Source organism: Puma concolor, chromosome B1, assembly GCF_028749965.1.
Source record: "Puma concolor isolate L17-30 chromosome B1, mPumCon1.1.hap2, whole genome shotgun sequence".
Classification (NCBI taxonomy): Eukaryota; Metazoa; Chordata; class Mammalia; order Carnivora; family Felidae; genus Puma; species Puma concolor.
The window spans coordinates 3,355,209-3,382,522 of record NC_141670.1 but is presented as its reverse complement, the minus strand read 5'-3'; the positions used below and the strand labels follow the sequence as shown (position 1 = coordinate 3,382,522).

Sequence of the window (27,314 nt, the reverse complement as noted above, 5' to 3'; positions counted from 1 at the left end):
TCCTCTGAGACCAGGCTCTCTACTGGTACACGGACTCCCACCCCTCGTCCTGATTCTAGGGCTTGACACCTTCTCTTCTCCTGAACCAGCATTGTTCTCCTCTCCTCTAGATCATTTCCATTAGACACGGACTTGCTATATGGTGTCGGGGGGAGACTATCACACACCCAAGAAGGAAAAACAACATCATGCCCCTGGCCCTACAATCTCCACCAGCAACCACCCTAACTTCCTGCTTCCCTTTCCAACAAAAAATTTTCAGAGGTGATCCCTATACTGGTCACCTAGAATCTTCATGTTTCTAGGCCCATTCGGTGAAGCCTCTGTCCCCATCACGGGAATGAAAACACTCTTGTCAAAGTCACCATTGTCCTCCGGGTAGCCAAATCCAATGGCAGTCCCCAGCCCTCAGGTTGCTGGGCCTTCCCAACAGCACTGAACTCTTTACACTTGGGCTTCCTTCACACAATCCCCTTCCGGAGTCTCAGGGGTACTGCCGGCTCCCTCACCGCTCTCCTCAGCCGCCCATGCCTTTGTGTCCCTTGCTGAAAACTCATCTTCCAGGGGTTCTGAGCATCGTTAACGGTCTCCTCCAACAGTGTGGAAGAGTTTATGCATAAACTTCTTAGGATATCATTTCTAAATGCATAAAATAAAATAATAGGAGACCAAACAAAACTGGTTGTTTTGAACTACTGTCATCAACATATTTTAAAAAACTTTTAATGTTTATTTATTTTTGAGAGAGACAGAGACAGAATGTGAGTGGGGGAGGGACAGAGAGAGAGGGAGACCCAGAATCTGAAGCAGGCTCCAGGCTTTGAGCTGTCAGCACAGAGCCCGACGCGGGGCTCGAACTCACGGACCGTGAGATCATGACCTGAGCCAAAGTCAGACGCTTATCTGACTGAGCTCCCCAGGCGCCCCCAGTCATCAACATACTTAAAAGAGAATTTGTAAATAGTGATGAAGGTGCTTCTTTAGTGCAGTGGTGACTCTATTAGCTAAGATGTTCTGAATTAGACAATTATATTTTGAGGTATCTGTGGTAACTGTGTAATGTGATAAGAAAATATCTGTGCTTTCTGTTGGTAACCAGGTCCTGTTAATATTATTATGGTTTGTTGCCTATACTAATAAATGAATCGGGGGGAGGCGTATTTTCAGTTAGAAGTTAGTTGAGGGTGCCTGGGTGGCCTAGTCGGTTAAACATCCGACTTCAGCTCAGGTCATGATCTCACACTTCGTGGGTTCCAGCCCCGTGTTGGGCTCTGGGCTGACAGCTCGGAGCCCTGAGCCCGCTTCGGATTCTGTGTCCCCCTCCCTCTCTGCCCCTCCCCTGCTTGCACTCTGTCTGTCTCTCTCCCTCTCTCTCTTAAAAACAAATAAATAAATAAAAAGAAGCTAGTTGAAATAAAAGTCTATTTTTTTCTTATTTGAATTCATGGACTCCTGAATTCTAGCCATGACACCAGTGTGAATGCTCTGTTTGCATAGGAAGCCTGGCACAGAGATCGGTTCTCATTTCCTTGTCTGTTTCCTCTTACAGCCTGGAACAGAGGTTCTCAAGCCCTGTAGACTGAGGACTACTGAGAATCCCAAACACGTTTGCGTGTATGCGTGATCGCTGTTGACGTTTAATATATTAGGAATTACATTTATAGAAATTTTTAAATGTTCATTTCACTTAAACTGATAATAATAAACCCACTAAAGTTAACAGAATTTCAGGTTTTATGAGAATAACCATATTTTCCAAAAACAAAGACCAAAAGAAAAATAAGTAGATGGAAGACTAACACCATTTTATATTTTTGCAAAACATTTTAACATTGGGCTCGGAGGAAGAGGCTGCTATTCACATCTACTTCTATCTTAAACACATTGTGCCATGTTGTTTTGGTTGAAGTGAATGAAGAAAATCACAGTGCACATAGATGGGTATGTGTAAAATAGAGAAATATTTTAAGACTTTTTACAGAATTATTGGATATTTTTAATACCATACAAACATTAATCAATGGGTGTTTCTTAAAGTTAGTCGCTACATAGAATCTTAAACCTTATAAAGTTTTTATATTCTATTATGATAAAATCCATTGGTCAATTTTGCATTTTGAATGGATCTTTTACCCGTGCATGGCTTCAGTGTATAATGCATGGATCGTTATATGCTTATAGGTTAGTTGAGTTATTCATATTTCTGTTTGTTGGTATAAATATCTTAATAAGAATACATAGCACACAATGTCTTTAAAAAATTATGTCTGTCAATATCACTGCCCCTTTCCACAGACAATTCTAAGTGTTGGAAAGTTGTAAAGATCAGAGGTAGATACTAGATTTCTAAAATTCTAATATTTGCTTGAAAACTCGAATTTCACCAGCAGCAAAAATATCATCTGGTTATTTTACAGGGATAATAGCTGACTATTCATTTTCAAATGAGTATCACCTAATACCCAATTGTGAAAATCTGAGTATCTGAAGATAAGCATTATTCCAAGATGGCCTCAGGATCAGACATACCCATTGAGTAAATATGACTTATCCCTCCTATGATTAGGTTATACTTTCTGGCACAGCTGGCTTCAGAAAAGGGCCATTCCCCCTCTCCCTCCAATGGGCCCTTCCCAGGGGTCCTTCCTAGGAAAAGAGACTGTGTGTGTGAGAGATTGAACATAAGGGAGATTCCCCATTGCACTGAAGGTGAATGGGGCCACACAGCAGGGACCCTGCTCAACAAGAAGACAGGGACCTCAGTCAACAATCACAGCATCATGATCTCATTAGCAACCTGAATGAACCTGGAGGAAGGTTCTTCCAAGGGCCCCCAGGTGAGAAGTCAGCTGAGCCTCCTCCTTTGAGTGTCTGAGACCTCAAGTGGGCCGTACCTGGATTTCGGACCAACAGAACTGTGAGAGAGTATACCCTTGCTGGTCTAAGGCACTGAGTTTGGAGTTATGGAGCCATAACAACTAGGACACTCACCAGAGTCCATTAGTCTTTCCTTCAAGTACAAATGGTGTCCATGGAAAAGCAGCCAGTTTGTCCCTGAAATCAAAGAACCATGTGAGTGTTTCTCCTCAAGACAATACCACATTGTCATGCAGCAGAAGTTCTTAATAAGTGCTTCCATTTCACCAAGCAGAACACCAAGAGGACATGCGCTCAAGGCTTGAGATTGCATGAAATTAATTATTTTCCTTGCTTCATTCTTGGCATTCTTAAGTGAACTTGAGTGTCATGGAGAACATGATGGCTGTGACAGCTCGTTGGCGCCAGGGTCCTGATTCATACAAAGGCACAACAGTTTTAGCTACCGTTGCTTTTGTACACAGTGAAACAAGTACATACTTAGTATGAAAGTGGACACAGCTTTGATCCAATAGTCCCCTCCAAGGATCCTGATGCCCTCCGCCATGTGCGTCGCTCCTTGAGGACAACTACTGTGGCTCATGTCATCTATTTTCTGTTGTGTCTTGCGGGCCGATAAGTCCCCCCCCAAGGTGGTCTCCCACCCCAGTCTCATGTGACCAAACTCTTGGGTCCATGTCTAGTAATAGGAAAATCAAACTCGCCACACCCAAACCACGTCATTTTCCTGTTCAACCTTATTCTCCACAGCCTGCAGCATCTCATACTAGGGGATGTTTCTCTTCCACTTGCTCAGAACAGAAGCCAAAGTAAAAATTTATATTTTGTGTAACAATATAATTAGAAAACCTAACCTAAGAGAACCTTCGTTCATAACCGGGAATCCAGAAAAAAGCTACTCTGAGGCAATTTACAGAACCCTGTGCTACAACATACCTCATGCCTCAATTGAACATTTATACTCATAGGAACTTTGTCCCCTGTGTTGTTTTCTCTATAGTTGTTAGTGGCAAAATTTGGGGGATATTGGCAGGAGGTAAGAAGGCGTATAGATCGTAGAAAAAATCAAAAATAAGGGAGCAGAATTTTTTCATGAAGGAATGATCTAAGACCTTGGATTGGGGCAGATACTATCTTAGATTTAGTCAAGATTACAAGTTTAAGCAGTATGTGGATTCCTTAGGTAGTGTGGCTTCAAACTATTAAATACCCCTTTAGGTTCATCTTACTTTTTATGGAAATTTGATTCCATTATATTTAAATTTATTTTTGCCTTCCAATGTTTGCCTCCCCAAATTGAAGATATCTGCATTTCCATCCCTTAAAACAGGTGTTTGCTGAAGCCTCTGACAAATCCCTATGTGTACGATATACACTAAATCTGGTCCCTTTAAATAGACTCTTTTGGGTTTTGGTGACGGTAGGAGACAAGGGAAGAAGGGGTCTAGATGTATGTGTGGCATTTATGTTTATCAGTGTTTTTTCCATCACCACAGTGACCGTTACTAAACAGAATTCCTCATTCTCTGCTGTTTCCCTCATACAGCATCTCTCAGAAAATGCTCTGTAATTAATCACTCAAAAATGGCTCAAGATGGCTCATTCAGACAGAAATTTTATTGTTCCCATGTAAAGATTTTACAATTCCGTCCCTTTTTATCACCACATTAAGTTTGATTTAATATACCATTTAATGAAATTAATGAGGCTTTCTCAAAGCATTGGGGGAAATCGGCAAAATAATAGTACTTACAAAATAAGAAAAATTAAGATAAAAGCAAAGACAGAGGAAACAATCTGGAGCAGCGAATGCCGTGAGAATTCACAAAGAAAACATTCTGAAAGTGGATTTGTCTCTCGTGCCGTGTGCTAGAACGCGGGATGCTGTCCTATTCTCAGGGGCTGAAGCCAAACCAAAATGTCACGTGCGCTGACAACTTTCCTGGGTTTGGCAGTGTAATCCCGGTAAATCGTTGGACAGGGCCCACTACGAAAGCTGAGCGGGGAGGTCGTCTGATCTATGCCCTCCTGTCCTCGCTCGGGAAGATCCACAGCCCTGAGCCCAGGCGCACACTTGCGCACGTGCCGTGCGTCCCTGGTCTGAGGGACCAAGGACTGGACTTGGGAGTTGAGTGAGAAGCGTCTGAATGTGCAGAGACCAGAGAGAGAAAGATGTTTTCAGGAAAGCTCCTCCTCCTGTTATTCAAGAGGCACGGCCGTCAGATGCTCACCTCCTGGGGGCCGCAGTGAGCAGGGCTGGTTTCTGAAGGCTTCACCAGGAGCCAGCTTCTGAAGGCCCCCATGAGCCAGGCCCCCCACGCTCCGTGTACAGGCCTACCACTAGGAATCCTCTGAGCCTCCCCGCGGGTTGGCGGACACAAATACGCTGTCATCCTTTGTGCGAGAGAATAAAAGCCTCGGGTACAGACACCGTGAGCACTCTCCTACCGTGAGACGCCCTCCAGGTTTCAGACAGTCAGCACCTGATGAACGCGGGAGAGCGGTCACGGGCCCTGAGAAGTCTGTGGTGGCAGGGAAGAAATAGCCGTCACAGAATTTGCTGTGACCTGTCCTCACCCAGTCTGAAAGGACATGTGTATGTACTGAAGAACTGATGCAAACAGTTTACCTTGTGCAGTGAACACCTTTGCACAAACAGAAGTGGGAGGGGTGGTACCAGGAGTTGCCACAGAGAGATGTTCCAGCAGATTCCCTCCTAGAGAATCCAGTGGATTCTCTACCTGATTTCTTCTATGAATTGCTAGAATTAGGATCTTTTGGTCAACACTCTACATCCACAGGGATACACTGATTTTTCAACAAGCTTCACTTTGTCCACCTCACCAGGTGTGTGTAAGAATATCTCAGGGGCACCTGGGTGGCTCAGTTGTTAAATGACTGACTCCTCATTTCAACTCAGGTCATGGGTTCGAGCCTCGAGTTGGGCTCTGCCCTGATAGCACAAAGCTTGCTTGGGATTCTCTCTCTCTCTCTCTCCCCCCTTTCCCTCTGCCTCTCTGTTATGCACACTCTCTCTCTCAAAAATAAAATTAATAAACTTAAAAAAGTACTTTAAAAAAGGGAACATGTTTACTGACTTGCTGGTTGAAAAATGCTATCTCATTTCTGTTTGCATTTAAAATAATCAAGGTGTTTATTCCTTTATTCTTTAAGATCATTTGACTGTTACTGTCTCATGGTCTATATACAGTGTTCTATGGGGAGTTTGTTATATATTGTCTTATGTATATATATATATATATATATATACACACACATATACACATACACGTATATGTATATGTGTATATATATATAAAATCTGAGAACAATTTCTTTAGTAGGATGTTTTGTTGGTTTATTTATTATTATTATTATTTTGAATGAAAAACAGGTGCCAATTTCTCTGCTAGAGATTAACATAACAGGATCTTGTCCTAGCTCCTCGGGGACTACACTCAGGGCGTTTACAGTTTCCTCCCTGGTGTCCTGTCTGTGGTGAGGTTAAGGAAAGAAGCTGAAGAAGGGAGAGACAGTGATACTTCACAATGAGTGCAAACAGGAACTGGAAAGTTCTCCCTCCTGTTGCAAAGTATCTTTCAAGTGCTTGGCATGCCTAAGAAGAGCCAGAGATCACACCTAGGTGCTTTTATTTGTTATGTCAATTACTGTTCACAACTCTGTGAGGCAGGACACTTAACCTTTATTAAACAGAAGAGGTACCTGAGGTTTCGGGACATCTTAACCTGTCAAGGTGACGGCAATAAGAAGTTTCAGGAGGATGATGAGATCTCACATCAAACTCCAAAATCAATGCTAAGGGTAAGGCTTTTGCTATGAAAAGAATCAAGGGTTTGACAAAATGCAAATCTGGAAGTGCCCTCAGTGGATGTCTTTGTCTCTTCAGGCTGCTGTAACAAATTACCACCGTGGTGTCCCATAATCAACAAATACTTATTCCCCATAGTTCTGGAGGCCAAAAAGATCCAGTTTCTGGTGAGGGCCCATTCTCTGGCTCCAAGATGGCAGAAGGGGACAGGGATCTCTCTGGGACCTCCGCCACAAGGGCACTAATTTCATTCCCTCATCACCTACCTAAGGCCTCGCCTCCTAACACCATCACGCTGGGGGTTAGGACTTCAACATATGAATTAGATGGTGGACGCAAACATCTGGACCATAGCGGTACATAGTTTAGTCCACACTGATTGCCCAGTACAAGGACAGGGCCTATTCTATGTGAGCGATCCTCACGCTTGTTCAATTTTCCCCGATGGCTCTGCCCAGCAGCATGCTTCCCACTGTGTACAGAGCACAGCACTGCTCTTGCAGGGGACGCACCAGCGCCCTTACCTTCCAGAAGAAGACACAGAAGTCCAGGCTGGAGCCCTGCTCTGGGGTAACTACCATCCACACTGTCTGCCTAGAACAAGAATGAGGACACCGAATATCAGGCTCTTGGAAATTCAAGTCCTTCCTTTAATTGATGAGAAAAAGATGAGGCCCTTGGCTCAGGATTTCAGACACTTTCAGAAGTGAGACTGATGCTCAGATCTCTGGACGTCGAGGACAGTCCCCCTTGCTGCTGAACCAGACATTTCACAAAGTGGGTGCCCACCTGCCAAGGAAGGTGGCTTCTCCTCATAGTCCAGCTGGGAGAGCTGGGGAAACGGCAGTGGAAAATCTCTCCACGGGGTATAACACAGACATGAAGAGTGTGTTGAGGGAAAAAGACTCAACATCTTTATTGACAAGTGTGAATTTTCTGAGCTAATTATGCATACATCCCTCTGAATAATATCTACATCTTAACACACAGAAGATGGGGAAGGAGAAAAGGTGTTTCCAGGGCACACAATGTCACTCTCTCTCTTTTTTTAATCTTCTCCCTTTCTCCAGAATGTCTCCAATTGGTGTCTCCTTCTTGTCCCCTCTTGTGTCCCTTGGTCCCCTCCATCCCCTGTGTTTCGAAGGAAATGACCTGAAATTAACTTATGTGGGAAAAAACAATAAATCACTACAGAGTTAAGGAAAAAATCTTTCAATCCCAAAGTGTTCCAAGTTAAATCTTGAATGTTCTTATCTCTGACAACTTAAATTGCAGGGAATATATATTATTTACTTGAGGTCCATGATTTGTTAAGCACACAGAGACAAATAAAGTTAACTGCCTTCCTTCCAATAAAAACTTTTATTGTAATTACCCTTCAAGTTGGCAAAGGATCCAATAACCAAGTGTTTGTGGGTATCCCACAAGAATCCTTCTATCACCTGATCACGATCATTGATGCAATAATATAACTTCACAAATGAAATCTTTCTCTTTCAATTTAGTGACGTTAGACTAAGACAGTCCGATAGTCAACCAACAAAAACTATCAACAGTAAAACTTTTAATGTTGTACAGTATTGGCAATAAATAGCTGAGACTTTTCAGATCCAAAAGATCACTTGTAACACCTTAGAGAGGATGATTTCTCCAACAAACAAAAGATTCTGGCTGCTGAAAAATAACAAACAGTAACAAAGAAATCTGATAATGTAGTTCCTAAAATTCAGTTGTCCGTTTTCCTCACGGGTCCATGTGAGGGCATCATAAAATCTAATAGACAATGTAAGAATGGATAGCTGAGTGTGGGCTAACTTACAAGGGAGCCTCTGGCAAAACAGCCTAATAAAGAAAAGACAATAGTTATTTATTTCTACATTACATATATACATATATATGTATATATGTTCTAATGAGAACCTCCCCATAAAATAAACAAAATAATGTATGGACCATGAGATCATGATAGTATGACTTAAAGAATAGAAGAATAAGCACATTCATTACTTTAAATGCATGTAAATATCTATAGCATTTTTCAACTACCAAGTTAAACATTTTTTTTGGGGGGGGTAAAATTCAATGTTGGCAAAGGTGCTACAGTCAAGATATTCTTAAATAAACTGCTGAGGTAAACTGGTATACTTCTTCTAAAAATCAGTTTAATACTGCAGATTAAGAGCCTTGACTAAAGAATATCAGTTCTAACAACGTATTCCGCGAATGTGGTCAGAATTTACTGATGTGGTCAAAAGGTGTTTGGTGTTATAAACAATTGTCAGGAGCGAGAAAATGTCTGTGAGGGAACTAAATATGTGGAAAGCATTTTTTTTTCAAAACTATTCAAAGACGTCAATAAATCTAGTTTAAAAAATAAACTGTGTAATGACAAGAAGAAATGCTCAAAGAATCATACAAGCAGAATAAAAATATATTTATACTTTTGTTTGTATTCTGCAGATATCATGTGTGTCTTTACCTCTAAACCCTTTTAACTCATATATGTAATGCACATAGGGTTGGAAATAAATACACAAATAATAGTAACGGTGGTCATCTTTAGATGATTTGTTCAGTCACTTTTGTTTTCTTTCTGATAATTTTTAGGTTTTCCCAATTTTCCTGCCACGTCCACATACTACTCAATCATAAATAAAAACGTTCTATAGGGAAGGAAAACAAAATCAATTCTGTGTGACTCAGTGCACATCTTTTGTTAGAACAGGATCAACGTTAACAGACATTTGGTCTAAGTAAGTAACATATGAGTTCATCAAAGCATTTCTTTGATAATTATTCAGGAGCAAATCACATTCTGGCTTTGAAAATTTAACGTTGTAAAAAGACATGTCGACTCATATACAAATACAATAAAGCCTTGGTTTGTGAGCATAATTTGTTCTGGAAACATGCTTGCAATCTAAAACACTTGTATATCAAAAAAAATTCTCACATAAGAAAAAACGGAAACTCAGATTATTGGTTCCACAACCCAAAAAATATCCATATGAAAATGATTACAATACTGTAATATAACGCAAAAGTATTGAAAAATACAAACTATAAAGAAAAATAAACACATTAACCTGCACTTTGAAAACCTTCGTGGCTGGTGTGAGAAAGATAAGAGAGAGGAGGGTTATTTTGTAGAATGACTTTCACTAATGGAATCACTGCTATCTACTGGCTCCATGGAATCTTTTTCTGCATGTGGGCCAGTATATGCACTCGAAAGGATGTTGCCTACAGAACAGTATTAATAAACTCTTGTCATACACTGTGTTTAATGTAACTGGCAATAGGGCAGCAGAGGAAAGGGTCTCTATCTGCAGACATCCTGACCTAGAATGAATCAGAGCATTCCTAAGCTCCCTCTTGGATGGAAAAGCCAAGGCCTGTGCATAGGTGCTTGGAAGTGACAGAACATACACGCGTGCCACTTGTGGGCACCTTCCAACATTCTGAAAAATCACCCATTCCTGCCAAACATCGTGGCCTGAGATGAAGTATCTGAGCACGGGAGACGATCACCCAGAGTCCTGGAGAGAGAGACAGAGAGAGAGAGAGAGAGAGAGAGAGAGACAGAGAGAACCGTTGGCTCAGTTGTGATCATGTCATATTGGGCATTACGCACTACGCGTATTGCAAGACATCGCTCACTTATCAAGATTTATTAGAAATGTTTGCCCGTCTTGCGGAACACTCGCCAAACAAGCTCCTCACGGTCCAAGGTTTTACTGTATTTAAGCATTATATCTTATGTTGTAATAACAAACTTTTCAGATAAGAAAATTTTACACTGCCAAGCGGTTAAAGTGAGTGGCATACTGCATAAAGGAGGCAGGCCGCCTGGGTGGCTCAGTCGTTTAAGCTTCCGACTTCAGCTCAGGTCGTGATCTCGCCCTCCGTGAGTTCGAGCCCCACGTCGGGCTCTGTGCTGACAGCTCAGAGCCTGGAGCCTGTTTCAGATTCTGTGTGTGTCTCTCTCTGACCCTCCCCCATTCATGCTCTGTCTCAAAAATAAATAAAACATTAAAAAAAAATTAAAAAAAAAAAAAAAGGAGGCAGCATGGCCCCCTGGAGAGGCAAGCAGGCTGTAGAATCAGATGTCCGAGCCGAATCGGCTCTACCAGTAGCCGTGTAACCCAGGATAAAACAATTAACCTCGCTGTAAGTCGTGATTTTGCTGGAAATGGTTGTAATCATGGCGGAACTCTTACCACACTGTGATGGGATAGAATAGGATGCACGCACAGCACTCTGCTGGAGTCAAATGCGTAATGATTTAAACATTATTGGTAAATAATCACAGCAAGGTAGTAATAATTTATTGAAGTATTGATGACAATACTTCCATGGGATCCGTGGCTGCGGGGGCGGGTAGTTACAGCAGAGTGTGGATACCAGACAACAAACCAGGAAGCCTGTGAACAAGGAGTGGCCAAAGGGGCAGGGACACACGGGGGCGGGAGGGTGATCTGGGCGGGGCTGGTACCCCCCCCCCCACTCCCGCCCCCCGACCTCTGTAGAAGGAGCTCACTGTGCCTGTGACCCCAGCACCGTGCGGGAGTGCAAGTGGAGAACTGACCAGAAGACCTAGCGGTAGGGAAGCCACAGCTCACCTTGCTCAAGGCTGTTTTCAGATTCAAGATAGGACGAGACGGGGCCGGGGCGTGGCCCTTCTCCGGAGCTTCGCTTCACGCCTCAGTTACCCCCAGAGCAGAGCGGGAAGCCGAGGCTCCTCCCCCTGACGCAGCGTCAGGCCGCAGGACCCAGAGCTACTCACGCACGCGCCTGCGTCCTTCTCGCGAGGCTGGGGCTAGCGTGAGGCTTCACCTCCTGACCCGCGGCGTTTTATCACCGCGCTGCCGCCGGGGAGGGGTGAGTACGGGGCAGTGGGAAGCTTGAGAGCTGAAAAGAACCTTCCCGTAGCTGTGTGTTGGTGTCATTTTCTTATTCTTAGTTACTGTTGTTAATCTCGTCCTGGGCCTGACTCGTAAATTGCACTTTATTCCAGGTGTGCACACGTGAGTAGGACAGGTGGTAGGTCAGAGAGGGGTCTGTGCTGCCGGTGGGTTCGGGCGTCCCCTGGGGTCTGGGGCGGTGTTCCCGGTGGGTCAGTGGGGGCCAGTGGAGTGGTAACACAGTTGGTTTGGGGGGTTTCTCCCGCTGCTCCCCGGGAGAGGACAGAGGGGGGACCGCGGCAGCCCATGGGACCGTCCAGTCTCTCTGCGTGCTTGCTCTCTGGTTCAGCATTCAGTTTTGTTTTGTCTCGGTTTATGAAGACGGGAAGTAAAACAGTACGTTTCTGTGATAATGGAATTGATCAAGCAGGAAAAAAAAAGTTTGTGCAGAAAGAGGAGGAATTATGGCACTGTGTTTTTGAGGTGCTGAGCTCTCGTAGAGACTCTGGTTTTAGATGGGGAAATGGGCCCATCGTCTATCATAACGGACATAATGAGAGATTGTGTGCATACGGATTATCAGTGTCTACACCAACCATACATTAATGATAATTAACCAGAATAGGAAATTGAGGCAATACTTACATGTTTACTGATCCTTGTTTAACTATGGGGGCATTTTGCTTTGGGCTTTAAACATTGTTTTTTAATGTTTGTTTATTTTTGAGAGAGAGAGACACAGACAGAGTGAGAGTGGGAGGGGCAGAGAGAGAGGGAGACACAGAATCTGAAGCAGCTCCAGGCACAGAGCTGGATGTGGGGCTCGAACCCATAAACCGCGAGGTCATGACCTGAGCTGAAGTCAGACGCTCAACCGACTGAGCCACTCAGGGCCCCTAAACATTTTTTTTAACGTGTATTTAATCTGAAATTTGAACACTCTTATTATAAACAATAATGAAATCTAATGAAGACATGTTAATTTGGTTGGGGGTACTAGGTAATTAGATCTATTAATGAAGCAATTGAGTATTTTGAAGGCATTTCTAAAAAATTAGGGAACAAATATTCTTAGGGGAAGAAGTGAGTTTTACAGTAAAAAATGCAAGCCACTGGAATTGCTCAAGATATAACATTTTCAAAACATTTACTTTTCTCTTCAAAAAAGATTGACAAAACTCTAGGAGATACTACAAAAGTGTAGTTTCCCCCCCCCACTAATAAAGGAAAGGAGAAAATGTGCCTAACAACCATGAACCAGAACCAGTTTTTTGTGAAGAATGACATTTCTACCAATTCAAGAATAAATAGACATAAAAATTGAAATTTAAAATAAATCATATTTACTAAGGGGACAATATAAAAAGACAATCTAAATACAAAAGATTAATAGCTTGTAGGATATAATTGCTTACTTGCCAAATTAAATAAAAAACAACTGATTAATTGCAAGTTGAAGAGAACAAGAGTGTTTCTGACAATGAGACAAGGTCAAATACTTTCATTTGTATATCTGTTATGTACTTAAGTACTTTATACACCGATATTAGATGCTACATGTACATTTATATTAATTTAGTAAAATTAATGAGTATGAGAATCTGAGTCAATCATAAGTGCAATGAACAGGGTTTATATTTTTATTTGCAAACCTTGAATTCTTGAGATAGTCATTGCTGTGTACGCATGACGCAATTTCCTCTGTGAGTTGTAAGGTTTCTCAGTGGTTTCTGTCCCTGTATTTAGTAAATTTGTTTTGTTTGAGACAATGGTGCATTGATTTTATTTATTTGAGATGATCCGAGCTCTCCTTTATAGGGAGAGCATTGTTGCAGACATTGGTACGGGAAGCTCCAGGATGTCATTGGTGGAAGATACGGCTTCCTAACAGAGGTGTCATGAGCATGAGGACCTTTGTGAAGGCCAGGCGGCCCTTGCCGGGGACAAGGCGGGGAACCTGGAAAGCATCCAGGACTGAGCTCGATTAGGACCCCATCATGGATGTAGGAGGGGAAGGATGTTCCCTTTGGAAAGGGTTGAGAAAGCCGTCGCTTTACGTAGAAACAGTAATATTTTTTTTTTATTTTTTTCAACGTTTATTTATTTTTGAGACAGAGAGAGGCAGAGTATGAACAGGGGAGGGGCAGAGACAGAGGGAGACACAGAATCTGAAACAGCTGCAGGCTCTGAGGGTCAGCACAGAGCCCGACGCGGGGCTTGAACTCATGGGCCGTGAGATCATGACCTGAGCCGAAGTCGGACGCTTCAGCCACCCAGGCGCCCCTAGAAACAGTAATATTTATCTCTTATCATATTGCCACTCTAAACATAGTTATGAAAAACTGTTGTCATTTCGATATAGTGGTTCTTCCCTCAAATTTCCAAACTACCTAAAGTGGGATTTAGCCTGACCCTGACAGATTATAGCGAAAGAAGCTGATATAAGAAAAAGAAAGGAAGAAAGAAACAAAGAATGAATAACATATCCTCTCAGTTGCTATTTTCCAATCTTTTCTACTCTTAACCTGCAAATGTTATCCCTAGAATTTTTCACCTTATTAAATGTCCTCATAGGAAAGGAACTGAAGATACCTATTTGAAGATGCTAAATCTGAATTACTGAGAAATGATCTTAGGCAGGATAGACCAGTGAGTCTCAGACTCTAGTGATAGCATTTATCCAACTGTCTCTTCCCCACCAAACTAATGAAGAGAAAGGAAAACAAAATAAAACAAAACAAAGCAAAACAAACAAACAAAAAAAAAGCAAAGCCAGGTGGCCGTGCTAAAAATTTGTAGCTTGAGGCCAGGCCCAGCTCCAGAGTTCCTGATTCCATACATCTGAGGTTGACCCAAAATTAGCGTGGCTGTCATTCAGGAGATGCAGCCGTATCATCCACTGTAAGACTTGAGACTGAATGCGCTAAACACTTCTGTCCATGAGAACTTTAGGCTGCTGGCAGAGGTGGCCCTGGGTAAGCGATCTTTCTGGAGATGCTCCCATCTGTCTGCCCTACTGTCTCCCTCTCCTCCTGCATCTTTTCTGGCAAGAGGAACTCTTCATCCAGGTCTGCGGAGAGCCACTGGAGGGGCAGGAGGCCACTGGATGGAGGAAAAGAGGGGACATGGGAGGAGGGCCCTTGGAGGAACGCCCACGCCAACTGCCCTTTCTTTATAATGTCATCAGGAACCAGTGCTGTGCAATTAGAAGACCCAACAACTAGAAACAAATTAGGACTCAGTGGAGCAGGTAGTCTTCATTACAGCGCCATCTTGTTGGGAAAAAAAATCCTCGGTGGAATGACCTTCACACAACTGCATACAGTTATTTACAACATTCCAGAGTTCATCAGGCTCCCAGATAGGACGTGTGTATTTAGAGCCCAGTATCATGCCCTGAAAGCTACTCTTCTTATTTCTTTTTATTTTCTGAATGCGTTGAGTTCTGTTTGTGTTAATCTGTTTCTTTTGGGCGACGTTTGCTTTAGTTTCATGCGCTTTATTATCGCCCATTGATTATCCTGTTCGTTACTTATTGTGCATTCATCTCTTCTCTCCTGAGTAACTTCAAGACAAAGTTACTACAGCCCAAGTCAGCGGTTATGATGGGTGAGGCGCATGAAGGCGTTCCCCAGTTCAAGTTAAACCATTGTCCTGGGGAGTCTGACAGACAAGGTCACTGCAGCCAGCAGCACTGTGGTGAGGGCAGGTGCCAGATCTCCTTCTCCCACCAGACAGAGAGAAGGATGAGGAAGATGTCAGGTGAGGAGGGAGCACACAGGAGAAGAAAGACCCTTGATGCCCATTGATGCTTCTCTGCTGGGCAGTTGAACGTTAGGGAGCAGGATGCCCCCTAGGGCATGTCCTTTGGGGTTAACACCCTTGGAAGGAGGAGAAAGCAGCTGTCCTGGGTTTCCTGGAGGTCCTAAACAGTCCCAGCGATGCACAGGGTGCTTGGAGTTGAACTTGCTCCCCTTCGGGACTTGTATACGCTCATGTGCATTAGTGTGGTCGGCCCCTGGAGGGTATGACCCCGGGAGAGGTGGCTGTCTGGAGGTCAGCATTCCCTGAAAGGGGCTGACACTGAACACTACCCACCGACCAGTCCATCCACGAAGGGGCATCTCCGTGGCACGTCTCCAATATCCACCAGGAGTGGCTGCACTGTTAGGAGTCCCCTGGTCTGGCTGCAGTACCGGCCGTAACGACCTGCTTGAGCCGCATGACCACACTGGGCTAATTCACTCATTTCTCATCTGCCCTGTTGGGAAGAGCTCTTCAAAGTCTATAAAGCACTTCCACACTCTCATTTTCCCCCTGGTGAAATTCACACCAAAGGGACTGACAGTCGATTAAAAGATTTAGCAACTGAGTTTGTGGTGTTTAAGTGATTTGTCAGATTATGTGACCATATTAATGGGGGTAAGATTCAGAGTCCAAGGCCAGACTCCTTTAGATTATGCCAAGAAGGGAGTGCTTGAAACCCCCATATGCCACTAAACAGGTGGGCTCATCAAAAGAGATCCTGTGAATAAGAACATTTTGGAAAAAATGATTCAGCAGTCCCTTAGGTAGAAATAGTCCCAACTTGCCATCATATTGGTGTAACTGTGAAGAATTGGCTCCAAAGCAAAGGTTGGTGGTGACAGTAGCTACGTACAGTCATGTCTGACACGGAGTCTGCTCTTCACTTGGCTGGTGGACCTCCAGTGTCCTGGGTCCTCTCCTTTCCTGCCACATCCCAGCACACGCCCTGTCCTGGGGCATCCCCCAGGGTCTCAGGCAGGTGCTGCCCCATCCCAGGAGTGCTCTCCAGTCCTCTTGTGCCCCACACCCCGTGTCTGCTGTCCCAGCATGTGCCCCACACTCTGTGTCCCAGCAGCCCGTAGACAGACTGTCAGGGCTCATCATCAGAGCTGGCCCCGCCTCGTTCTCAGTGCCTTGGCAGCAAGATCCCAAATGTCCAGGTACCCTGCCACCGTGTCTTACCTAGAGTTGTGTGTCTCAGCCTTGGTGGTGAAAGCCGCGACCCATCACCCTACCCATCTGGCGGCAGCTTTGTCTTGTCCGCTCCTGAACCCCAAATCTGCTCAGTGGTGAGCACTTCCCCATCCTTCCCAAGAGGCTTCGTGTGATTCCCTCCTTGGGGGAGGTTTTCTCAATGATGCCTTCCCCCTGCAAAGGTGTGGTCAGTGCCAACGGGAGGGAATTGCTTCCTTCCTCAAATGCAAGAGCTTGCTTTTTAAGAGGGAGGTGGGAAGTGAGGTAGAATCAGCTTTTATTTTATTGCAGAAAGAAAGTAAAAGTAAAAGTATCAGTAGACTATGCTTTCCCTTCAACTTTGGTGACGTTGAGATGATTTCGAAGGCCAGGTACAGGGCTCTCTGTCATCTTTGGCTTCCTTCCTTTTAGGGGGTCTCCACCTCCATGCCTCCCGCACTCAAGCTGGCAGAACACACGGGTTCTGCCTCGTGGGTTCTGAGTGGGGAGATCTGTATCCCAGTCACATATCTTACTCTCCGTGTACTTCCGACAAATCTGTGAGCCTTGGTTTCCCGGCTCCCTGGTATGAGTAAAGGTCTGTACAAGACCTACCTGAGTGGTGGGAGAATTAAACACCATGGTGGGTTTGAAGACGCGTCCCACAATGTAAGCCGTTAACCAGTGTCCGTGTGAAGAGGCAGGTGAAATGTGCGGTGTGGGACTCTGAGAAGCAGAGATGTGGAGACCTGTACCCAGGGGGCCAGAAACTCCACCAACGAGATGGTGGCACAGTGCAGAGGGGACACAGGTTCAGTGACATCAGCTATAGAACAACCCGAAGGGCGCTTGCTGTGGCCACCGCTAGGGCACACGTCTGAATACACAGATAGGAGAGTAAGAGCAAACACCGTCAGGCACGGAGTCTATCGTGTGCTCCCCTGGGTTACGTTCGTTATGTCTACACCTTCCTCATGCAGCCTTCCCACCCCTGCATTCGACATCAGCATGCCCCCTGCATTAGGGCTCTGCAGAGAATCAGAGCTATTAGGCTCCATATGATTTTTTGTAAGAAATTGGCTTTCCCAGTTATGGGAGCTGAGAAGTCCCAAGACCTGTAGGGCAAGTGGGTGAGGTGGAGACCCATAAGGGCTGATGGTGTAGTTACGATCCACAGGCTGGCAGTCTCAAGACCCAGGGAGAGCTGATGTTTCAGTTTAAATCTTAAGGCAGGAAAAGCAGCAGCAACAACGACAACAGTGGAACTAATATCCCAATATGAAGACAGACAGGCAGGAAGAGTTTTTTGCTACTCAGGAGAATGTCAGCATTTTTTTTTTTCTATTCAGGCCATCCACTGATTAGATATGTCCCACCCAGATTAGGGAGAGCAGTTTGCTTTACTTAGTTGATCTAAATATTAATCACATTCACAAAGCACTGTCACAGAAATACCCAGGATACTGTTTGACCAAATATCTGGGCACTCTGTACCCACTCAAGTTGACACATGAAATTAACCACCACCTCACTTTACAGAGAAATTAACAGATTCTGAGTTAAGTGACTTACCCAGACCGCATAGCTACCAAGTTGTTAGCAAAGATTTGAACCCGGATCTGCATACTTTGAGTTACTCTAGGTCGTCTCATTTGTGTGCATGATAACTGTTCAAATTAAATATTATATTGTCAATATAAATATTGAATTATTATTTAAAAGTATTTTTTAAGGTTTTTAGAGACAGAGACAGAGCGTGAGTGGGGGTGGGGCAGAGAGAGAGAGAGAGAGGGAGACACAGAATCCGAAGCAGGCTCCAGGCTCTGAGCTGTCAGCACAGAGCCTGACGCAGGGCCAGAACTCACAAACTGCGAGACCATGACCTGAGCCGAAGTCAGACACTCAACTGACTAAGCCACCCGGGTGCCCCTTAAATTCTTATTTTAATGTAAATAACAATAATATATTTTTACTATTTAAAAGACTTTTAAATCAAAATATTATTTCCTAGTTTCTTCTCAAGAAATGCCTCCTTACTTTTTGTTTTCTAGAAATGACCAGAAAAGTGAAACTTCTTAAAATGTTTGATGCAGGACCTGAAATCACTAAGGAACATAAATTTAAGCTTGAGAACTGTGACCCTAGAAACCAATGTCATGTATACCTTTCTTTTTTTTTTTAATGCTGTCTATAGATAACAAGCATCTAGGAGGATTTTCATTCTTTTATTTAACATTTTATCCCCAGCACTCAGAACATGATTTCCCATATGAGCTCCCCATGAATGTATGTATGTTAAACTTTGTACTATTAAATAACTACATGAATAAATAAATGAGCAGCTTACATTTTATCTAAAAATTATCATGAACGCAGCAAATTTAGAAATCTCTAGAGTCACTGCACCTTCGTTGAGAGAGCAGTCTGCCTGAGTACTTGTTGAAATGGTGGTGATTTCTAGATGGGCCATTGCTAGTGTCGAAGGTAAACCACAGCCCACATCATTTTTAGCTTCTGACACTGCTGTTATAAGATGCGATCTTGCTGCTTGATAGCCTTGCATTAATTATTCACAAGCTCTTGTACTTCATTTGCTTTGCATCATTAACCTCTTAGAACGTGTCCCACTTTCCAGAGGTTGGTAAGCACGCAGTCATGACTCAAAATGCTGTGAGGATAAAGCACTATTTTGTGATATCCCTTTGACTCTTACCTACTAATGGCTTTATTTTGTTTCTTGCAGTGAAAAAGGCAATTGAATTGAAGTCAAGAGGAGTCAAGATGATGCCCAGCAAGGACAGTAGTCATAAAAACTCCGTCTGTAAGTCCTCTTTTCTTTCTATATGAGGATTGATATGTCAATTAGAGGGGACACAGAGGAGAGAATGGATGCGTCCTGGAGAAGTAATCCTATAAACTGCTTTTCTCACTTCCCCTCTTTCTACTTTTCTACCTGTGAAAGTATTTGCTGGAAGAAAGAACGTGCACTGGCTTCACATTGTTGGGGAAGAATGTCCTGTTGACATTGTCCTAAATGAATCCGCTAAGTGTGTTTCAAATCTGTCTTGACTCTCTGCTCTCAATGGTCAGTGTGAGGCTGGACCTTCCGATTTCTCTCATGAATAAGTGTTCCACGGCTAGCGTTTGATCCCTGCTTCCCTCCATTCTTGTATGGATCTTTAGGATATGGAAGTCTGGTCTTAGCATTTTCCTGTTACGATGTTCTCGATCATCTGTCGCCTGAAGAATAAAATAGCTTTAGGGCAAATCCTGAGTCCTTCCAAAGAGGAAATACGTACATGTATATACATGTACATAAAGACCACATGTATACAGGGTCCATTTGCATATGCCTGGCATGTGGTAGTACTCCGTCACTAGCTGTTGGATGACGGGAGGTGTCTCCTACCACCTACTTTTCTAGTGTCTTCTCCTGGAAGTCTCTCGTTATTACTCAGCTGAAGGGACCACCTTGCCATGCCTTGAATGATGTCACAGTGCCTCTCTGCCAGAAGTAACCTGTCTCCCTTCACTGAACGCAGAAACCCATGTCATGCTTAGAGACTCCCCTCCCCCTCTGAAGGCTCTCCTGACTCCCAGGCATGGTTAGCTGGTCCCTCGTTTGGTTCTTACCTCTGTGACATCATTTATTTTGTCAGTTTCACGGTGCGTTTACCTGTCCTACGAAATACAGCTCCGCAGGCCCCATGGTGATACCCAGGCGGGTTCATTTCCGGTGTGGTCCTTGCTCAGGCACCGTTGTTCCTTTTAGGACTTTCAAGCTGTCGAGTTGCCTTTTCTGTTCATTCCTGGTGACTTCTTCTGGTGTCCCTACTTACCTGCTCTCTTTGTGCTCCTTGTCCAGTGTTTGGGATCTATGCATTTTATCCATTTTCCCACTGCCTAGCATTTAGTAGAGATGGAAATCTTGGCATGGACATCTTGAGCTCCCTCAGCCCAACCAGCTCTGATTTTATCTGCGTGATGTATTGGGCTTCTGCATGAAGTTTTCTCCGTGACAGATACTCTACAACAGCTAATAAATAAGCAAAAATAGCAATATAAATCTTTTAAAAATCACTTTGTAGAATGACCTACTTCTGCTTCTCAGTATCCCATTTGTATGGTATCTTACTCATTGCCTGTGGAACAGGGTCCATTGACTATACGATGACCCTGTTCCCTGGCCACTGAAGAGGACAGAGAAGTAGACTCAGACTCCTAGGATGTAAGTGTCAGATACAGGGCATGTCTTAGATCTCTCAGGCTACCATAACAAAGTACCCTAGATTGGGTGGTTTCAATTTATGTCACATGGTTCTAGAGGCTGGAAAGTCTGAGATCAAGGCAGACGGAAGTTCTGATGAGGATTGCTTCCTGGTTTATAGATAGATAGCTGTCGTCTCTTATATCCTTATATGGTGGAGGGAGAAATCATCTCTCCTGTCCCTTATCAAGGCACTTATCCCATCATGAAGGTTCATGCTCATGACCTCCTTACCTTCCAAAGGCCCACATCCAGATACCATCACACTGGATGTTAGGATTTCAATAAAACAATTTTGAGAGGATGCAAAGATTCAGTCTATCAAAGGACGTATTACTAGAACTCTGACTAACCCAGGTCCTTAGGTACCACACACACACAAAGTCAATCTGTAAATACTTTCATTACACTTTCTGTTTGATAATCATGGAAAGTGCCATTCAAATCAGATTGGACTAAAACAAAAAATGGAATCCAGATGAAGGCAGAAAACAACTAAGTGACAGAGAAAGAAAGGAAGGGTTTTATTAATAAAGTTTTGATAGTTTTTATTGCTAGCTTTTAATTCTGGATGTTCAGTAGGGTAGGGGATGTGGTATTTATAATAGTTTTGTACTTTATATTTTATAGTTGAACACCTTACAGAGATGACCCACAGTAATGTAGAACCACACAGCTGCTGAACCTCCCCATTACATCAGTATTAGGTCAACACCGAACTTCTCTGCTAGAGCAAAGTGTAGACGGAAGCTATCTTTGTAAAGAGAATGTCTCTCTGTCCTTATCTGAACATGAAGTGACAAAGGCCTGATTACTCATTTGGTGTGAAAAAGGATGCTGTCCTTTCTCCAAACAGCATTAAACTTGGTTTTGGTTGTGAGACATGAGAGTTAATTATTAGAAAAAAATGAGGATCGAAGAAACTGAGGGCCTTCTGAGGTCCACGATATAATAAACAATAAAATGTTATTTACACAGAAGTCGTGGCCAGAAAACTAAGTGACGTGTTTCCTAGAGAAATGGACTTGGACTTTGAAGACAAGGATTCCGTGGTTGTAAAAGTATGAAGGGTAGCCAAGGTCAGGTTTCATCATTTATGAAATTAAAACAATAACATTTTAATTAATGCTTAATTTAACGTTTTAATTTGGTCAAGTGGGTAAAGCAAGGTGTTTATAGATTGCCCTCTCCAGTATACGTCGTGTGATGGGCATTCAGCAAACCACACCATGAGGAACTGGATTTTCTCTGATGAAAACAACCCTTTAGTAAGTAATCCCGCCTCACATTATTCTCCTCCAGAGGGGGCATCTGCTTCCTGTTGGGACCCTGTTTAGGTTGCTAGAAACTGCTCAAGATTCTGATCATCCACACAGAGCAAACTACCCAAAGATTCAGGTGTTTGAAGAGAAACAAACAGAGAAAACACTAGACAAGGCAAGGAACCATGCCTTCTGGCAATGTCGATCCAAGCCTCCCCAAGTGCCAGGAAGAGAGACAGATACCTGGCTGGGGAAACGGAAAGATTTGACAGACTCCCTCAAGGAATTCACGGTTTAATGATGAAAGGCTCATATAATTATAGCAGTTAGGTCACTAGAGTGCTGGAACGAGGTGACGTGTACTATGTTTTATAGCAAGACTAAGCAAGGATTTTATCACTTGTATGTTAGGGAAGTTTGTACGGATCTATAGTGGCTGGTGCATAGGTTAAAAGCAGATTCCCGTTTCATCGGATAGACAACCAGTGCCTGTATTGAGGTCCGTTTTCCAGCCACTTAGCACACATCCCTCGGGCCAGTGTGCATTTCCTTCCTAGACCTGCCTTGGTTCTCCATTTGGTCCGAGACCAGCTCCATGAGAGCGGAGTGCTCCCAGCCGGCAAAGCCCTTCCCAGCTGGTGCCTTTACGGGATCACACGCTGCACTTCCTCCTCCCCAATAGCCCAGCTAACAAGCACTTAGCACGTGTATATACTGACTAAATAAATGGAAAAAGGGGAGAACACAGGAGAGGCTCATTTTCCCCCATTGTGGAACAAAAGCCCTACATATCCTCTCTTCTCCATGGGATTGATGAATCTTCTGTGAATTTTGCTCTGGAATCTATATTGGTCGGTTTCTTTATCCAGCCCTGGTTTCATGTTACCAATTAATCCCTTAGTCATTCACATCTGTCCTTCACATGCACAAATGTGATCACATGGTACAGGGGGTGGGCACAAGCGGGGATATTTTAGCCCTTCTACATAATGAGGGCAATTAATTTCCTCCATTACCTTGTAGAGTGGAATGATGTACAAGTTTGTTTTTTCATCAGGTTCATTCATTATTGATTAATAAGTGTTTTCAAAAAATCTCAGAGGCAATTAAGGTATTCATTCTGCCTATTGCTCTACATTTCTAATCATTTTAAGCTTTGGCAAGATTGCAACATAAATGGGGAGCATCACTCAGCAGAAGGGCATCTGGAGGAAGCTCAGTGACTGTTCCACCCTGAGCTTCCCTGCTGTTTCCCAGTGACATGGGGTTCGCCTTTCTTCTGAGAACAGACCCTCTCAACACCAAGTGGTAATTAAATTGTCACTGCCTATTTTAAAATGGCGGTAACGGTAGACACAGTATGTCTTCCTCTTCTGAATCTTGACAGTCGCCTACGTGGGATACAGTGTTAGCAGCCCCCCATGGGAGAACCAGGAGCCTGGACAATCCGTTAGTGCCCTTCTAACTCCAAAATATAAAAATCTGTAGGGAGGAGGGTAAATGAAAACCTTGGTTGTTATTTTTCAGCTAGAGATTGTTTTCCCCCTGTAAAGTTAAGGACAAATGACTTTACAAACTCCACATTGATTTGTTGTAACTGACTCAGATGTATTGATGGCCCATGCTGTGTACTGAGCACAGCGGTCACAACAGTGGATACCCAAGCAGGGTAGGACATTGATGCAGAATCATTATTTAATGTAAAATAGAAGAAAACACTACGGAAAAATTGAACAGTATAATGCATTACCTTATAAACCCTTGGGTAAAAATAACAACAGAACATTATAAAATAAATGACCCTAGAATTCTCCTACATTTGACTGTAAACCATTTATTTCATTGCCTTTGTGTCTATGGATAATCAATATTTTTTTTTCTACCTTGAAAAATAAAAATACCTGAAGCAAAATAGTCCAAGTTGCCAAATAGACAGTCCTGTTAATGAAAAGCAATTGATCAGGTATCGTCTTCTATAATGATACTCAGTAGTTCCATTTTTTCCCTCTGGCTTTTCTTTTGAGTCAGAAATAATTATTTGGAAAGGCAGATTTTAACATTTTTGTAGCTCTGTTTTTAGAATGACACAGCAAAATGATGCCTTAACCACTCTATACAGCTAGAGATACAATCACAACTATATAACGTCTGATCCATTTTCTAAAATATACCCTTATAAATGACTTTCCATCTGTCTGGGGTCATACTGCATTTATCCCCTTATCACTATAATTGCTGCACTCATAGTGTTCATTTTCTTAAGTTTGGAAAAATTTAAGAGCGTGTGGGATATACTTGTGTGAAATATTCTCTTTTTACTTATATTCTGATGTGCAGTGAAGAAAAAAAAGGGATTAATCTTGTGTCTTGCCTAGTTTCTTGCCTTCTTGTTGGACGCTAAGCTTAGTGACGTTATCACCAAGGGCTCAGCCCAAGGACACTCTCCTGTCAGCCCTCTCTCTGCCAACGGTGACTGGCGTAAGCTGGGAAAACAGCAACCGTGAATTCTCATTAATGGGGTTAAAACAAGAGATGGAGAAAAGGCAGACCATTCCAATAACTGTCTTGGTTTGGAAAGCAGTTCCTGTGCGATCACTGGAACGGAATGAACTGTGTTTGGCTTAGCGTCCTGGACTGCCGTCTGGATTTCCAGACTCTGACATCCGGCTGCCATGCAAAGTGTGCGTGCCCCCGTGTCAGGGACGTCTCTCGGACCGGGCCGTTCCTTTTCCTCGCCGGGGACCCGGAGCCTGGTGCCGGCCCTCTCTCCGGCAGCCAGCAGGCCTGCGCCCTCCCAGCCATCACAGGCCGGCCTTTCTCCTTCGCTCCCGGCCACCGTGGTCCCCGGCTGGCCAGCGGTGTTACCGCGTCTGCCTCCCCCAGCCTCCCGTCCGCCTGCTTCCCCGCTGCGGGTCACGCTGCTGCGAGCCCTCTGGGCGACACGACGGTGGCTTCCACTCAGTGTACTCCGTCCCCTCCGCCTCTTGCCCTCCTCCACTGGTCGGGACGTGTTTCTTCAAAACCGCCCGCATCTTCCGCCTGGCTCCGCTCCTCTGTTTCCTTAGTTTGAAACGATGCTCTCGGAGGACTCTCATCCTTCCCTTCCTTCGGCGAATCTCTCAGAATTTACCTTTTCTGAAAGACTCACTGGCCATCCTGCTTCCACAGGTCTTGCTCGCCCATTGTCGTATCCCTCGTGTTCTTCGCTCTGGTTTCTGTGCACTATTCGCCATGACATATCCCATCCACCACGCGTGTGTATTTACGCTCTGCTTGCGGCGCGTGTGTGCGTGTATTTGGATGTGCGTGTCTGTGTGTCCTTATTCCTGCCTCTCCCCCCCCCCAAAACTAGAATATAAACTTGAGGCTAGAGCTTTCCTTCTCCTTTCTTCGCCTATATCTACAAGTCGCTAGCAGAGTCACATGCACACAGAAGTTGCTCAAAACGCTTGTCCATTGAACGCCTGAGTGTCCTAGTTACGTGGTAGCTTGGAGCAGTGTGACAGAGTCGTGCTCACACTTTTCTTCAGTGACGTCATTGTATCCCACATCTCATTCATGCACACAGTAGTCACACATTGAGGAAAGACCAAGAGCTTAGGGCTGTTCAGAATATGTTCCTTCCCCAGAGGAAGTTACAGCCAACTGGTATTTCTGGTTATGTAAATACTTATCAGACAGAGCCTGTCGTAATAAACGTAGCAACATTTAGTGAGCTTCGAGTAAAGATACAAGTTTATTTTTCCAAACAGCAGCACATCGACCCATAAAAAGTAAGAATCTACAGAAAGTTAGGATGTGAAACAATTACATTAGTCACGTACTATGCCACCAGCCAAGTCACCACACCTTCTGTAGGAGACCTCTTTAACGGCTGGGTCACTTGAATATCTCACGTATAGACATGTGCTTGGCATTGGTCGAAAGTATGCTGCATTATCAAAATCACACGTATTACATGAAAACGACCCTGTTGATTGAATCACACATCAATGGCAGTAACATTCTGTCGTCTTAGAACGTGATACCCACATTTTCACTGTGAGGAATTGATTTTCTTCAAGTGTCTGTTATGAGTTACTAACAAGTAGTAAACTCTCATTGTCAGTCTAGATTTTGTGCTCTAGGAGGTCAGCGACCACTCTGTGGTGCACCCGTTTCCCCCCGGCACTACCGAGTGAGTCCGCATGTCAGTGGATCGCGGACTGGGACGTGCCTGCTTTTCGAGAGGTCCTTTAAAGAATGCAGTGGCGAGAGGCGGACAGCCTGTCTCCTGTGTACCCGCCCAGGTTCAGAGCTGCAGGGGGCTGGGATGCAGGGAGGGGCAAGGGAAGGAGAGTGTGTGAGGCGATGAATAACCCTGAGTAGCCCACTTAATTCACCTCCGAGGCAAGGCTGACTGGGGAACAGAATCATCCAGCTGGTCAGGATGCTGTGTGGTTTCCACCCCTGAGACCTTATTCCGGAAATAATTTTCATCTGGCCCAGTACCTGCATATGATGTTGTTCTGTTCACCCCCACATGAATCATCTTCAAAAATTAAAATGATCTGCTTTACCCATGCCCCCCCAAAAAGCATGCTTTGCTTCCCAATACTGTCGTTAGAGTCACTACACGTATCATTAAATGGCCAGCCATCCTGCCCATCATCCGGCTTTGTTTTTAGGGGACCTTCGTGCTCTATTATTAATGGGTGATTTGTCTGAATGGTTGCAGACTATGGTGATTTGTAATCCCACTACAGAAAAAGCCATGCCTGCTTTCTCTGTGCTGGGTTTCCGGCACTAAGTGCTCTAGGTCTTGCTTCGAAGCGGATTTTGACAGTAGGAAAAATAATAGCCCCATTAACCTCTAACAGTTGTATAAAGGTTTAATAAAACACGAGGGATAATTGCCCCAATCTACTGTGTTCTATCATAAAACGTGGTAAGAGGGAGTTTTGCAATTGTGAAAGATCCTTGTTTTCTTAACAAATGTAGCACGAATCCCCACGTAGCATGAATATGCTAGATTTCATGAATTGCTTCATAAATCAGGTAAGTAAATTATGCTTGCAGTTTCTACATAGGCCTTTGTCACTGCAGGAACTAAAATATCTTTCAAAGTGCGGTGGGAACCCCGGCTGCAGAGGGGAGTGCTGTCTGGAAACAGGGTAGGAACAGTGTCACTGGTAACTAGGAGGAGAAGAAGGTGG

At 43.9% G+C, this 27,314-nt stretch overlaps 1 protein-coding gene and 1 long non-coding RNA gene across 6 annotated transcripts in view; one reads left to right on the top strand and one right to left on the bottom strand.

Annotated features, from left to right (window-relative positions):
* Positions 1–27,314, top strand: part of CSMD1 (CUB and Sushi multiple domains 1) — a 2,044,057-nt gene that overhangs the window by 1,321,244 nt on the left and 695,499 nt on the right. For all 5 annotated transcript variants that reach the window (XM_086703086.1, XM_086703088.1, XM_086703085.1 and 2 more), the window contains one exon: positions 19,334–19,411. In XM_086703086.1, coding sequence (XP_086559212.1) covers positions 19,334–19,411 — 78 coding nt within the window. The remainder of the gene's footprint in view (positions 1–19,333; positions 19,412–27,314) is intronic.
* Positions 2,990–11,412, bottom strand: LOC147581428 (uncharacterized). The gene is made up of 3 exons (XR_015249901.1): positions 11,329–11,412; positions 7,231–7,300; positions 2,990–3,054 (listed from the first exon to the last, which is right to left on the bottom strand). It is a non-coding gene; the product is annotated as an uncharacterized LOC147581428 (long non-coding RNA).